We start from the raw sequence: 13,027 nt of genomic DNA, 5'->3' as shown, positions 1-13,027 counted from the left end.
AATTGTTGCTTTAAATAAAAACTAAAAAGATGGTGACTAATGATGGTGTTATCTGATATTTTAACTAGAAACCCAAATTTCTAGGTATTCTCCATGCCTTCACCAAGTTAAGCTTCAACAAATATTCTTGAGAATATAATGGAAGAGGGTTGGGTCTTTTAAGTGCTTGTTGCCACCAGCATAACAAACCTCCTCTTACTTAGACTCACTACCTCTTTGAGGGAAATAAATAAATAAATTACAAACCAACAAAGAAATGAGTTGAAACCAATTTGAATTAAAACAAAGCCAAAATAAAGTTGTGTTACAAATTCTGATATGTTTATGTATTTGTGCACAGCCGAGTATCAAACAGGATACTATCTATCATTTAGGAAACCTCTGTGTGGGTTATCAGATAAGTGCCCTATTTCTAGTACTTCACTTTTAAGACGAGAGAAAATTTGTCTAGAAAAAACTGGTTTAATGAAGATCAAATTCCTATGAGAATAGTTTCCTCCATTAATTTAGCTTTATTTAAAGACAGTGGCCTATATTTCAGAAGTGCTAAGCACCCATATCCTACTGAAGTCAATGGAAGCTGCAGTTTTGAAAAAAAATCAGGCCACTAATTCCTTAAAGTTTTAGTTCAGTAACTTAAAAGTATGCCATATTATTGGAGTGCTTATCATTAGGGACTCCTCAAGCGTGAGTAAACAACACCAAAAAGTATTCCATCTATCCACAATATGTCCCAAACCTTTTGCTTTATTGAAAGAGCTTGGATGCCATGAATTAGCTGTGAGCTAGAATAGCAGTCTGAATATTGCTACCTGTTACTTCAATAAAACAGCTTACAGCTTGTTAGTAAGCAAATCACAATGCCATGTCTTACCAATAAATGATTTCCACTTTTTTTCTGTTTAAATAAGAAAGTGTTTGGAAAAGATTATAAATGTGTTAGTAAATTCAACTTGCAATGTTTGGTGGGATAAAAACAAACACTGACATTTTGCTAGGTTTAAATACATCTTCACAACTTCGCTGCTACAGCCTGGTTTAAAGCACTAACACAAAACTATTGAAAGTATAAACTATTAACAAAAGACCAAATCCTGCATTCCTTGGGCACCCAATACTCACTATTTCAATGGAATGCAGAACAAGACTGTGTATTTATATTTGGAGATATTCTAGCAAAAGCAGAGTCTAAGCCTATTTCCACTGACTTCTATGGGAGCAGAATCAAGCATTTTTGCTACAGCAAAGAAATATAACTTGTGCTCCAGGAGACAAGGTATGGACAAAGTAATATATTTTTTAATTGAGCATCTGCACAATACTGGAAGCACGTAGCATAATTGTCACATGTGGTCTATGATTCAGGGCGCTGATTTTGTCAGCTAGTGCTCTAATTACATTGCTGGCTACAGGCTGAGAGTCACTGTGCATAATAAAACCAAGCCACTGAAATCAATTTTGTGAAACAGAATGAACTGATTTTGCAGCATTAGTAATTAAGTTGATGCTTAAAGGAAAGCTAACCAAAAAAATAAATAAAGCTACTAAGTTTACACTTTCTTTAGAAAATTAAATAAAATATAGTGGTCTTTATGACCTTAAAAAAATTCTAGCAACTATCTGTCAGTTATTTCTAGAGTCCCCGTCACTGCAGTGTCTAGTCACTGGTGAGTCTTCATAATTGCGTGCATGCACACGACAAAAACATGTCCATACACATCATCCCAGGAGCAGGCAGGGTATTGAACTATATGTAAATTCCACTCATTGAGGATTCTATCCTCTTTTTAGGTCAAATTCTGAGAGGTGCTGAGCATCATCAACTCCTAGGAAAGCCAATGGACTGAGGCCCCCCTGGGGAAACAGAACTTGTTTAAATATTCACAAGAACACTAGAGCCAGGAAGGGTAAGGACAGAATTATGCATATGCGCATCTGTACACTAAGCCACAGTTGTCAGGTCTAATCTTGTTACTATTCCTCTAAAGGAATATAAACACAGTAATTATTACAATGAGCTACCAAATGTATCAGCAATTCAAACCATACATACTGGTGTTATTCAATATAAACCTGAAAAAAATATGTCTCTTGTCATTAAGTCTTAATACTGTCTCACCTTAGTTTTCATGCATGTTTGGCAACTTAACTAACACTGCCTGATGACAGAAAAAAATGCTTCAGAAGAAAACATCTGATCAAGGCTGGGGTTTTCCAGTTTCTAGAACATGCTGCAGGTGTTGCACCTTATGTATGTTATTAGAGAGCATTAAAACTCAGCCCACAGGAGAGGACATACCAGTGTTCTAAACACTCATTTTATCCTGAACAAGAGGTTGCTGGTTTTGAGCTGTATAAGCTTCAAAGGGAAACAGTCAGAATTCAGGGTGTTCTGTTATAGCACTGATCACAAGGAAAGGGTTAAACGAACTAGCTTTCTTAAATATATTTGTCTTCTCAGTTCACCATAACACACTTTCTTTCAAATTACACAGTGTTATATTTCAGTGCTCTATAATATTTATTGTGGCACCACTGACTATTTATAGGCCACTCTATTATACTGTCCCCTGTTGTATCAAAGATGTTGTTCCCTCATAATGTCCTTCCATTTATTGCGTGGGCAATTCCAAGAACTGCTCACTGAGTCACCTAAATAATGAGGAAGGCCATGTTAAAATACAAGAAAAAATAAACTACAGACAAACAACAGCAATGGTATCACACAAAATGACAAAGGCTGGGAAATTAGGGCAGACGAACTTCTACAGCAGAATGTCCCCATTACTTTTTCTTAATATGTTCATCTATGTCTGTCCAGTTATTTGGGTGATCTGCGTTTTCTAGACTTTTCCATTTTCTTCACCTGGCAAGGTGAAGAGACTGGGACAAGGAGCAAGGGGTGGGGAAGAGACAGGATTGGTAAGAGGGGATAAGGCAGAAGGGGTCATGCTTGAGGGGAGTGGGCAGAAAAGTCTGCCTACTAGAGCATGTTCCCCTACAGGGACAGGGTCTGGTTGAGTGTCGAGATTGGGAGTGGGAGATGGAGAGGGAAAGGGAGGGGAAAGGGAGCCAGTAGGGGCAGGAATGAAACTAGCAGGGCAAGGAGACTGGGACTGAGAACCAGTGGGTCGGTGAAAGTAGGGAGTGGGAACAGATCGGACAGGGAGCCATGGTGCAGGGGAAGAACTTGGATGGGCTGGTCAAAGAGATTGGGACAAGGATCTGGAGGGGTGCGGGAAGAATATCCAGATTGGCCAAGGAGCCCAGGGAATGAGATTGGAACTGGGAGTCCATGAAAATGGGGAATGTGGGGTGTGACTGGAGGCAAGGATAGGAGAAAGACAAATTGGATAAGGAGTTGGGATGTGGGGACTGTTTGGGAAAGGAGACTGAGGACAAGGAGCTGAGGGCCTGGTGAACTTGGAATGGCTTGTCAAGAAGACTGTACCTGGGTGTGGGGAGGAGACTGGGAGGGGTATACCAGAGGGGTGAGACTAGGATGTGCAAAAAGATTGAGATTAGAAGCCTGAGGAGTAGAGACTGGGACGGGCAAGGTGAAGAGACTGGGACAAGGAGCAAGGGGTGGGGAAGAGACAGGATTGGTAGGAGGGGATAAGGCAGAAGGGGTCATGCTTGAGGGGAGTGGGCAGAAAAGTGTGTGCCTACTAGAGCATGTTCCCCTACAGAGGCTGGAGTAGAACCCAAGTTCCCTGAGACTCATTATTCCTCTGCTGTCCGCAAATATCTTTGAAACTTACTGACACAGTGTCTCATTCCCCTCTACTGCAGGTCCATGTCATAGAATCGTACGACTGGAAGGGACCTTGAGAGGTCATCTAGTCCAGTCTCCGGCACTCATGGCAGGACTAAGTATTATCTAGACCACCCCTGACAGGTGTTTATCTAATCTACTCTTAAAAATCTCCAATGATGGAGATTCCACAACCTCCCTAGGAAATTTATTCCAGTGCTTAAACACCCTGACAGTTGGGAAGTTTTTCCTAATAACCAGCCTAAATTACCCTTGCTGCAACTTAAGCCCATTGCTACTTGTCCTATCCTCAGAGGTTCGTCCCCTCTCAGTCTTCTCTTCTTCAGATTAAACAAACCCAATTTTTTCCAACCTTCCCTCATGTTTGCTACACCTTCAATCATTTTTGTTGCTCTTCTCTGGACTTTCTCCAATTTGTCCACATCTTTCCTGAAATGTCGTGCCCAGAACTGGACACAGTACTCCAGTTGAGGCTTAATCAACGCGGAGTAGAGTGGAAGAATTACTTTTTGTGTCTTGCCCACAACACTCCTGTTAATACATCCCAGAATGATGTTTGGTTTTTTTGCAACACTGTTACATTGTTGACTCATATCTAGCTTGTGATCCACTATGACCCCCAGATCCCTTTCTGCAGTACTCCTTCCTAGGCAGTCATTTCCCATTTTTTATGTGTGCAACTGACTGTTCCTTCCTAACTGGAGTACTTTGCATTTGTCCTTATTCAATTTCACCCTCTTTACTTCAGACCATTTCTCCCATTTGTCCAGATCATTTTGACTTTTAATCCTATCCTCCAAAGCACTTGCAACCCCTTCCAGCTTGGTATCGTCTGCAAACTTTGTAAGTGTACTCTCTATGCCATTATCTAAATCATTGATGAAGATACTGAACAGAACTGATCCCTGGGGGACCCCACTTGATATGCTCTTCTAGCTTGACTGTGAATCACTGATAACTACCTACTACTGATATCAGTTACTCTGTTAGCTCAAGTGGCAGTGGTCTGTGTGGTGGACCTAAAGGTTGCACCTCTCTTGATGACCCATATGGATGTTCATATGATGGAATTTCTGTTCTTTCCCCCAAACTTCTGCAATAAATGACACAGGGGTCCTAGAGACAGCAGTTTCTTCCATTGCATAACCCTGATTCATTCTCAGAGCAGATCCATCCTGTGCACTGAATGAGGCAGGGGTCCTGTGGAAAAAATAGTATATGGTTATGTAATTAAATACTGTATGATAATGCATGTGTACAAGGGGGCTAAATTAAGGTTGCCCAGGCAACCATAACTCTGGCATTTTCCTAAAGTTGAGTGCTGTAACATTAATAATGTTCTTTAATTAAGTTTTGTGCATGTGTAATATACATTTAAGCTATACATTTCCAATGTGTGGGGAAAATTGTACCTACAAAATATTTGTTTTCAAGTCAACTTTACCTGACTGGATGGAAGTTCCTTTTCAGAGCCACTACAGCACAGATGAAATATAGACAGTTTTGTACTGATCTCTTATGATTTGATAGTGTTAATAAGGATGAATTTTAAAGTAACTGTAGATTGTGAATAAAACCGATACAGCCTAACCTATTTTTAGGGTGGAGCAAAGGGGAGGGGAAGCAGAAGGGAAAAGGAGTTTCATTTCAAGCCCAGCACCAGCAATCCTAATTGTAACTAAGGAGTATTAATGTGATCTAGTGACTAGGGCTTTACACTGGGACTCAGGAGACCTGGGTTCTAGTCTCATTTGTGCAAGCAACCTTGGACAATTGCTCCTTGCGTGTGTCTCCTTCTGTAAAGGATAATAATCATAACTGTGACTAAATATTTTTTCCTAAAAACAAATAAAAGGCTGTCCCTGGACAAAATCATATATGCCAAGTTTAGGTTGGAAAGAATTATTATAGTTAAGTTATAAACTTCTACATACAAAAAGCACTAATATTAACTATGGTCCCAATCCTACAGTGTGATCCTCATGAGCAAACAAACTACTTTGCTCATACAGTGCCCGTTGATTTCAATGGGCTCTGAACGGGCACAACAGTCCACCCAGGCAAATCATCATGCAAGACTGAGGCCTATAGCAGTATGAAATGAAATGGGTTTTGCTTATGTAGTGTGTTTGGACCAGGTTTCATTTATAAGACGGACGCTGCCAGGCATAGGTGCTAGAAGTAGGGGTGCCGCTGCACCCCCTGGCTTGAAGTGGTTTCCATCATATACAGGATTTACAGTTTGGTTCAATGGCTCGCAGCACCCCCACTATACAACCTGTTCCTGCACCCCTGCTGCCAGGCCCAAAATTTAGGTTTTTCTGATGGTGTTGGCATGGTAAGAATTTTACAAAAGTTACTATTAATCTTAGATTTTTTTTTCAACATTAAAACACAGTGCGGGACTAGGAGACTATTTAAAGTTTTCCTCTGCAGTGGTCCAAATGCAACAGCAACGTGCTAAGCAATGAAACTCACCAGTATAGATAAACTGTCCAGACTGACTAGAATAAAAGAAGTAACCAACATAAATGGAGAGCTGCATCTTTTTTTCCTTTGAAGTAACCATATAATTATACCTAAAATTCAATACAAACTATAAAGTACAAAAATCATCCTAAATGGTGAAAGGCAAATTTGATATTTTTCTATAAGCTCCTTGTTTTGGTAATACCACTACACAAAAATTTTTAAGATAGTTTATCTTGACAGTATGCTTTCAACTTTTGCACTTTTCCTAATTGAGCAACAGTAAGAAACATTTTAGAGTTTCACAGTTAAGCATGTTTACTTTTTAAAAGGGGAGTGGAGCTGCGTAGGGAAAAAGAAAGCTTCCAGCTTTGCTTAACCTGAACTATAACCCCATCTATCAAATTGGTATTCTCAGGTGAACAACAAGCACGCCATTATACTTGCTTAAAAAGCATAACCTTAAAACTCCCTTCTCCTAGATTCAGGTATAGCTCAGATACCAAGAACTGCATGCCAGTTGGCCCTTTTCACTATCACTGGATCCATGGAGGTCACAAAATAGAGGCTCTTTTTCAGGAATGAGATTTTTTAAAGAATAGATCTGAACACATTTTTTTAAAAGCAAATAATTTAAAATCATCTGTCTCTGTAGCAAAAGCTAATTGCCATGTTAAATTTATCTGCAAAAAAAATTCACTTGTTAAACACACTATCTACCTTGGTGAGTCCATGGCTACGTTCTTTCCCATAGCCTCTTGATGCCCAATGATACTGCATGAGCAAATCCACACACAACCTGATTATTTTTCAAGAGGGTTTGTGACAGTGCATGGTGCACTTGCTTTTCACCCCCTAAAGATCAAGTTTCAAATTCTGAATAAGAGTCCCCTCTAGATATTTGTTCACATCACAAAGTCACCAAGTGCATATTTAGCATAACTGACAATTTTTGGTCAAGAGAGCATGGAAGTAAAGTAACAGATGAGCTGCAAACTGGGAACGCAGTGGACTGGCTGAGTTGTGTAGGAGACAATCATTTTTATCTCCACCATCAAGAGTGTTTAGGTTTCAGAGTAGCATCCGTGTTAGTCTGTATCCGCAAAAAGAAAAGGAGGACTTGTGGCACCTTAGAGACTAATAAATTTATTTGAGCATAAGCTTTCGTGAGCTAAAGCTCACTTCATCGGATGAGTGTTTAGGTGTTTCACAGAACATAAGAAGACAAGGCCTCTGATCTGAAGAGCTTACAATCTGAACAGAAATCTACAGATGGAGGACAGGAGACCGCATACAACAAAAAAAGTGAAAGGACTGAGCTGTGATGTTTTATCATGTCGACCTAGTTGCTTTATTTGTCTACATTATTTTGTCCATCACCAGTTTTGTTCATGCTTCTCTAACCAGCACCCCATCTGCTTGCTGCCAAGTTAATTCTATTTTTGGTTTGAAAATTAGTATATGTACACATCTATGCAGGAAATATTTAGATAGGGTATTACAGGTAATCATGGCAGATAGCAAGTGGGTACACAGCTGCATGTTTAGGACAGAAGTGAAACAGAGAAGAACGTCATCCACATGCATGCGTATACAGAGTCACTGGGCATTCAGGGGAAGAAAACGGAGATCACATAATGACGTTTAAATAGGCAAATAAACAGCTTTACAAAGATATATAAAAGTTATTGCCATTATTATTATTATGCAGACGCAGGCAGCTGTCTGACTTTGCAGATGTGACCTACATAAGTTACAGTAACCTCTTGGCAAGCCCTAGCCAAACACACCCAGATGGCAGCTCCCCCCTTACATATCCCCATAAACACCCAAAGCTAAGGCTGCAACTCCCTTCACACAGTGCAACTCCTCTCTGTGCAACTCCCTTCACACAGTATCCTTGTGGAATTGGGGGGAAGCAATTCCCTCCTCTCTCTGTTCACACTGTACCTCAGGCTGAGGGCACGTCCCCCTATCTCTGTCCCACACACTGAGCCCAGGGGAGCACCCCTACTTTCAGTGCCTTCACAGGCCTGAAGCAATTCTCTCTCTCTCACCCCCCCCCCGCCGCAAGGGGTGCCCAGCCCTGATGCCCAGGTCCCCCCACTCTTTTATACCCCTCTCCTCAGTCAAACTCTTGACAGAGCCCCAGGGAGCTGGGTGCCCGTCTGGACAAGGCTCTCAAACCTGCGGAGGGGGGAGCACACAGCCTGACCAGAGAAGGGCTCCCTCTCCCAGTCCAGTGGGATACATGGGGTAACTCGCCCATCTCAGCCCTGGGGGTGGGGTGCCGGGGGCAAGTCCCCACGCTCTATGCCCCCTTCCCAGCCCCCGGGGGGGCGAGGGATGTCGGGGGGGGCAACTCCCCCCTCCCAGCCCCCGGGGTGGAGGGCTAACTCCCCCCGGGCCCCTGCTCACAGCCCGGCTGACTGGTGTACATGGGGCTCCCCCGCCCTGCGCCGCCATCCCCGGGCGAGGCTGAGGCTGAGCCCGAGCCCGGGGCCGCCGCTCACTTACTCTGGGCCCCAGCACCAGCAGCAACGCGCCCAGGCTGAGGAGGCAGCGGCGGAGCAGGGCCCGGTGCGGGGGGCGGCCGCCCCGCTCCATGGTTCTGCACCGGGGGCTCAGCGGCGCCCGGCCGGCTCAGCGGCTCCCTGGCTGCGCCGTGATGCAGCGTGTCCGGCCCCCCTGGCCCCTGCGGGGCGGAGCCGGGCCGGGCCAGGCCGGGGAAGGCCACCGACGTCAGCCCCGGCAAAGGAGGTGGAGCAGACTGGGAGGGAGCCAGGCCCGGGGGCTGAGCCAGGGCGGACACGGGGACTTTGCCCCCAGCCCCGAGCTGCAGACGGGGACACCGTTTTATTGCGCCCGGGCGGACACGGGCGATTCCCCTGAACCCATGCAGAGGGACAGCCACAGTTCTGTACTCACCTTCCCGTTAGCCTTGCAGCTCCCATGAATGCTGCTCTCCTTCGTGGGAGCTGCAAAGCTAGCGCAAAGTGCGTTGAGCTCGAAATATGTATCCAGCACATGATATTATCTAGAGCAGTGCTACTCAAAGTGGTGGTCCGCAAACCGGTGCCGGTCCACGAGCCATCGGCTGCCGGTCTGCGCGCACATTGGAGGGCGGGGGTGGGAATTGCCGGTCCACCACATCAGAAAGCTTGAGAAGCACTGCCCTAGAATATATCAGCTCTGACAGTTCCCTTGTTAAAACTCTCTTTCAGTATTTGGGTGGTGGGGTGTACTGGTGTAAACTGCAAGTTTACATACTTTATACGTGCTCGAACCAAAAATCACACCAGAGCTTCAACACTCTGATCAATCGCTCCTTTTCTTTTTGCGAATACAGACGAACACGGCTGTTACTCTGAAACCGCTTATTCAAGGCAATTTATTGTTTTGGATGTGGGCTCCTCTGCATAAGAATTTAAAAAGTAAAGTACATATATACTCTGCACGGCCACATTTTCAGTACCAGCAGCACATATTCATTAGTGTGTGCCATTACAAGTGCCTGTTCAAATGAGTATTTAGACGTCTACATTTCCATTTGTACATACAGTAACTGCACACATGACCACTTAACCTGGGCAAGCCGAGATGTAAAAAAAACAAAAAACAAAAAACCCGTGTATTTTTAAAATGACCTTGAAGTACTATTTCTTTGAAAACTGCCTCAAAGATCCCGTGAGACAAGAAGGGTGAGGTAATTCTTTAAGAAAAGGGATTTGCTCTGCTTTGCCTGTCTTCAAAGTTTTCTGCCGCATCCCACCATTGTTCCATGGGACATATGCTTCTTGGCAACTTCCCTCCACCCCAGAGATGGCAGCATTTCAGTGGGTTTCTATGTAGATGGTTCTAAAGAGCTGTCAGAGCCTTTGGGATGAAAAGGGATATAAAAATGTCAGATATTATTGCCTTCCATGTTTAAAATTGTTATATATTGTTTCATATCTTTGCATCATTAGTTCATTGCTTATAATTCTTATTATTCATGTTCTGAAATTAAATTTCACTTTAGATTGAAATGATACATGCAGAGATGTCAGCTATGTAGTTCACATGCACATATAGTACATATTAAAACAATTTACCTTTTAGAATGGCTCAGCAAATTTTGAATTTCACATATGAGAAAACAGTCTTCAAAAATATGGAATATGAAAAAACAAAAATATGGAAACTCTTGCAAAAAATAAGCAAATAAACTGGAATCAACATTGTACAATAGCTATGAAAAACAGAGCTATGAAAAACAGCGTGCTTAGAAAATGCTTTATGTTTAATAAAAAGAAAACTCTTTTCTCTGGGCACAGTTAAAGTACATTTAGAAATGATCAACTCCCGCAAAGGAGAAATTAGGATGACATCAAATTCTGGAGTGGAGGTGCATCTCCATCTTCTCTTTATCTACTTTACCAGTTTCCATTGTAGATTGTTAGTGACTGGTCCCCCTACTGGGCAAAACACATCCTAGACATTACAAAGGTTTTAGATCACAAGTAATGTATTAAAACTTATGTTCTTAACATGTACAACTGCTGATAGAGATTAGCATGAGTATGTGAAAAACGACCTTACTGTTTTTCCTACTTATTTAGGTGTGCATGGGACTTTAAACACATACAGCAAACAACAATGAGGTCACACTCCTTAGCATCCACATAAAGGCCTGAACATGAAAATTCTGTACAGAGAATGGCTGGACTTCTATATAAGACAGATAACATCTAATGGCAACTGACCACAGAGATAGGGATTGTTCACAGGAAACAAGGTGAAGGGAAGACAGTTCAATATGTGGGATTTATGCATCTCCTCATTTAGCCATCGTAATCCTGAAATCCACGCCTATTAAAAAGCTTATTTCCCCGGGTCTCAGAACTGGTGTTTTTTAACCCAAGGCAGGCAGGATAAATGCCTCTGTTGGGGGTGGAGGGGGAAATCAAGAGAGCAATGGTCATTGGGTTTGGAGCTGGTTAATCTAAGCAAGCTCTGGCGCCCCCACGGGTCCCAGGTGGGCTCGCTGCTACCTGGTCTGACTCAGCCAGGCTTGGCCCAGCATGGTACAGCCAAGCTCAGCTATGTTCAACCCAAAAAGAAAAGGAGTACTTGTGGCACCTTAGAGACTAACCAATTTCCAAGGCCCCGCCCCGGCCTACTTCGAAACGGAACCGTTAGCCCACGGTGCTCTGGTTCACACCAGCTAGATGCGGTTAGCCCCAGACCAACCAATCCCCGCGCGGTCCGGTTTGGGCCTAACTGGCCCAATACAGCCCCGCCCCCTCATCATTCCCCCACCTTCCCCCGGCCCCGATCGCGCGAGACCCAGCCGCTGACGTCAAACGGCCGTGAGTCCTGAGACTTACATGTCATTGGTTGCTGATGAGAAGGGGCGGTGCCTGTTGAGGCGCCCGAACTATAAATATTGGTGGGCGGCGACGCTCTGCCTTTCGCTCTGCCTAGAGGGGTCGGGGTAACGCTGGAGGTGAGCGGCGGTGGCAGGGCCCAAATCCGCTTGAGGAGATGGGGGGTAGATGGGGCCGGGTCGGTGTGCTGTGGAGACGAGGAGGGCTAGTGGCGGGCGCAGTGAGGTGTCCCGTTGGCTCGGAGAAGGGGGGTGTCTGGCGGGGGAAGACCCATGGCTTGGGGCGGGCCGTTTGCTCTGGCGGTTGGGGAGGGAAGCGGGGTTGGGGGGTCCCGCCCGCGGCGGGCGGCGGCTGCTCCGGCAGTGGCGAGGGGGGCACGGAGGGCGGTGGCCCGAGGGGGCGTCGGTCTGGCGCGGGGAGGTAGGCGTGGGGGGTGGGGGAGGGGTTCTGCCCGCGGCGGGAGGCGGCCGCCCTGCGGATTGCGGGGGGGGGGGGGTGTCCGTCCCACCGGCGCCGGCTGCGGTGATGATTCTCCTTACACGTGTTAGACTTCTGACGCGGATGAAGTGAAGCCGAGTCTGAGCCCCCGGCGCCGGGTTCCTCTGGCCCAGGCGGGCCATGGCGCCCTGCCTTCTCTTGGGCTGCGGGTTGAGCCGAGCCCGGCCCTGCACCCAGACGCGCGTTGTGGTCGCCGAGGAGTCGGGGCCCTGCGCTGGGGCTGCGATCCTAACAGGGCTCCTGTTCCTTGCAGGCACGACGGGAGCCGGCTTGGGACCTATGCCCTGGAGACCTGCTGGCCCATTGCCAGCTGATTGGCTCGGTGTAAAGGGTGAGGAGAACGGTTAATAAAACAGTAGAAAAAAATTGTCTGTTTCTTTATTGTGCTCTCCAGCACTGTCTTTGAACTGGTGAAGTGGCCAACTCATAGCTTCGCTGGCTAAGCAACAGTGCAACAGGAAAAGCTTGTTCATAACTGGTGCTGCTTAGTTAAAATCTGAGTGGCTCTTTTAAGAGCAAGTAACAATCCTGTTACTGTACTGCTTAAATCTTAAAGACTATAATTAAATTCCCCCTTTGCTGAATGAAATTTCCTCTTCCTAGAGGCCTTGGACTGTTGGCAGTGAGGACACTGGAAAGATGAACACCTGTCTCATTAAAGTTAAGATCTCTCCTTGGCTGCATGACTTGTCTTTTGATGTCCTGTCCATAGGACATTGGCACTGCAGAATAGGCATAACCCTTCATAGAATTAACTCTTCCCATGACTACCTAGGAAGTTGTTACTGCTACAATGCAGCTTGTTCTAAAGTGGCCAATACACTTGGAACTGGTGGTACTTACAGAAATGTACATTTCTTCCAGCTGCTTTGAAACCAAGAGGCTAGCAAATGCTTGGATGAAGGACTATAAAACA

General features: G+C 44.9%; 1 protein-coding gene, 1 long non-coding RNA gene and 2 other non-coding genes across 5 annotated transcripts in view; 3 read left to right on the top strand and 1 right to left on the bottom strand.

The window, feature by feature from the left end:
- Positions 1 to 8,925, bottom strand: part of ERN1 (endoplasmic reticulum to nucleus signaling 1) — a 61,894-nt gene extending 52,969 nt beyond the window's left edge. The window contains exon 1 of one of the 2 annotated variants that reach the window (XM_077833709.1): positions 8,762 to 8,925. In XM_077833709.1, the coding sequence (XP_077689835.1) occupies positions 8,762 to 8,851 (90 nt within the window). In that variant the 5' untranslated portion in view covers positions 8,852 to 8,925. The remainder of the gene's footprint in view (positions 1 to 8,761) is intronic. The other variant, XM_077833708.1, reaches the window with a different exon arrangement.
- A 2,758-nt stretch (positions 8,926 to 11,683) lies between these two features.
- LOC144274343 (uncharacterized) lies at positions 11,684 to 12,789 on the top strand. The gene is made up of 3 exons (XR_013347863.1): positions 11,684 to 11,732; positions 12,365 to 12,442; positions 12,715 to 12,789. It is a non-coding gene; the product is annotated as an uncharacterized LOC144274343 (long non-coding RNA).
- LOC144275341 (small nucleolar RNA SNORD104) lies at positions 12,133 to 12,197 on the top strand. The gene has a single exon (XR_013348020.1). It is a non-coding gene; the product is annotated as a small nucleolar RNA SNORD104 (small nucleolar RNA).
- LOC144275342 (small nucleolar RNA SNORA50) lies at positions 12,503 to 12,639 on the top strand. Its single transcript, XR_013348021.1, has one exon. It is a non-coding gene; the product is annotated as a small nucleolar RNA SNORA50 (small nucleolar RNA).
- Positions 12,790 to 13,027: the final 238 nt, after the last annotated feature.

Source organism: Eretmochelys imbricata, chromosome 14, assembly GCF_965152235.1.
Source record: "Eretmochelys imbricata isolate rEreImb1 chromosome 14, rEreImb1.hap1, whole genome shotgun sequence".
NCBI classification, from domain to species: domain Eukaryota; kingdom Metazoa; phylum Chordata; order Testudines; family Cheloniidae; genus Eretmochelys; species Eretmochelys imbricata.
This window is presented reverse-complemented; position numbering and strand designations above follow the sequence as displayed.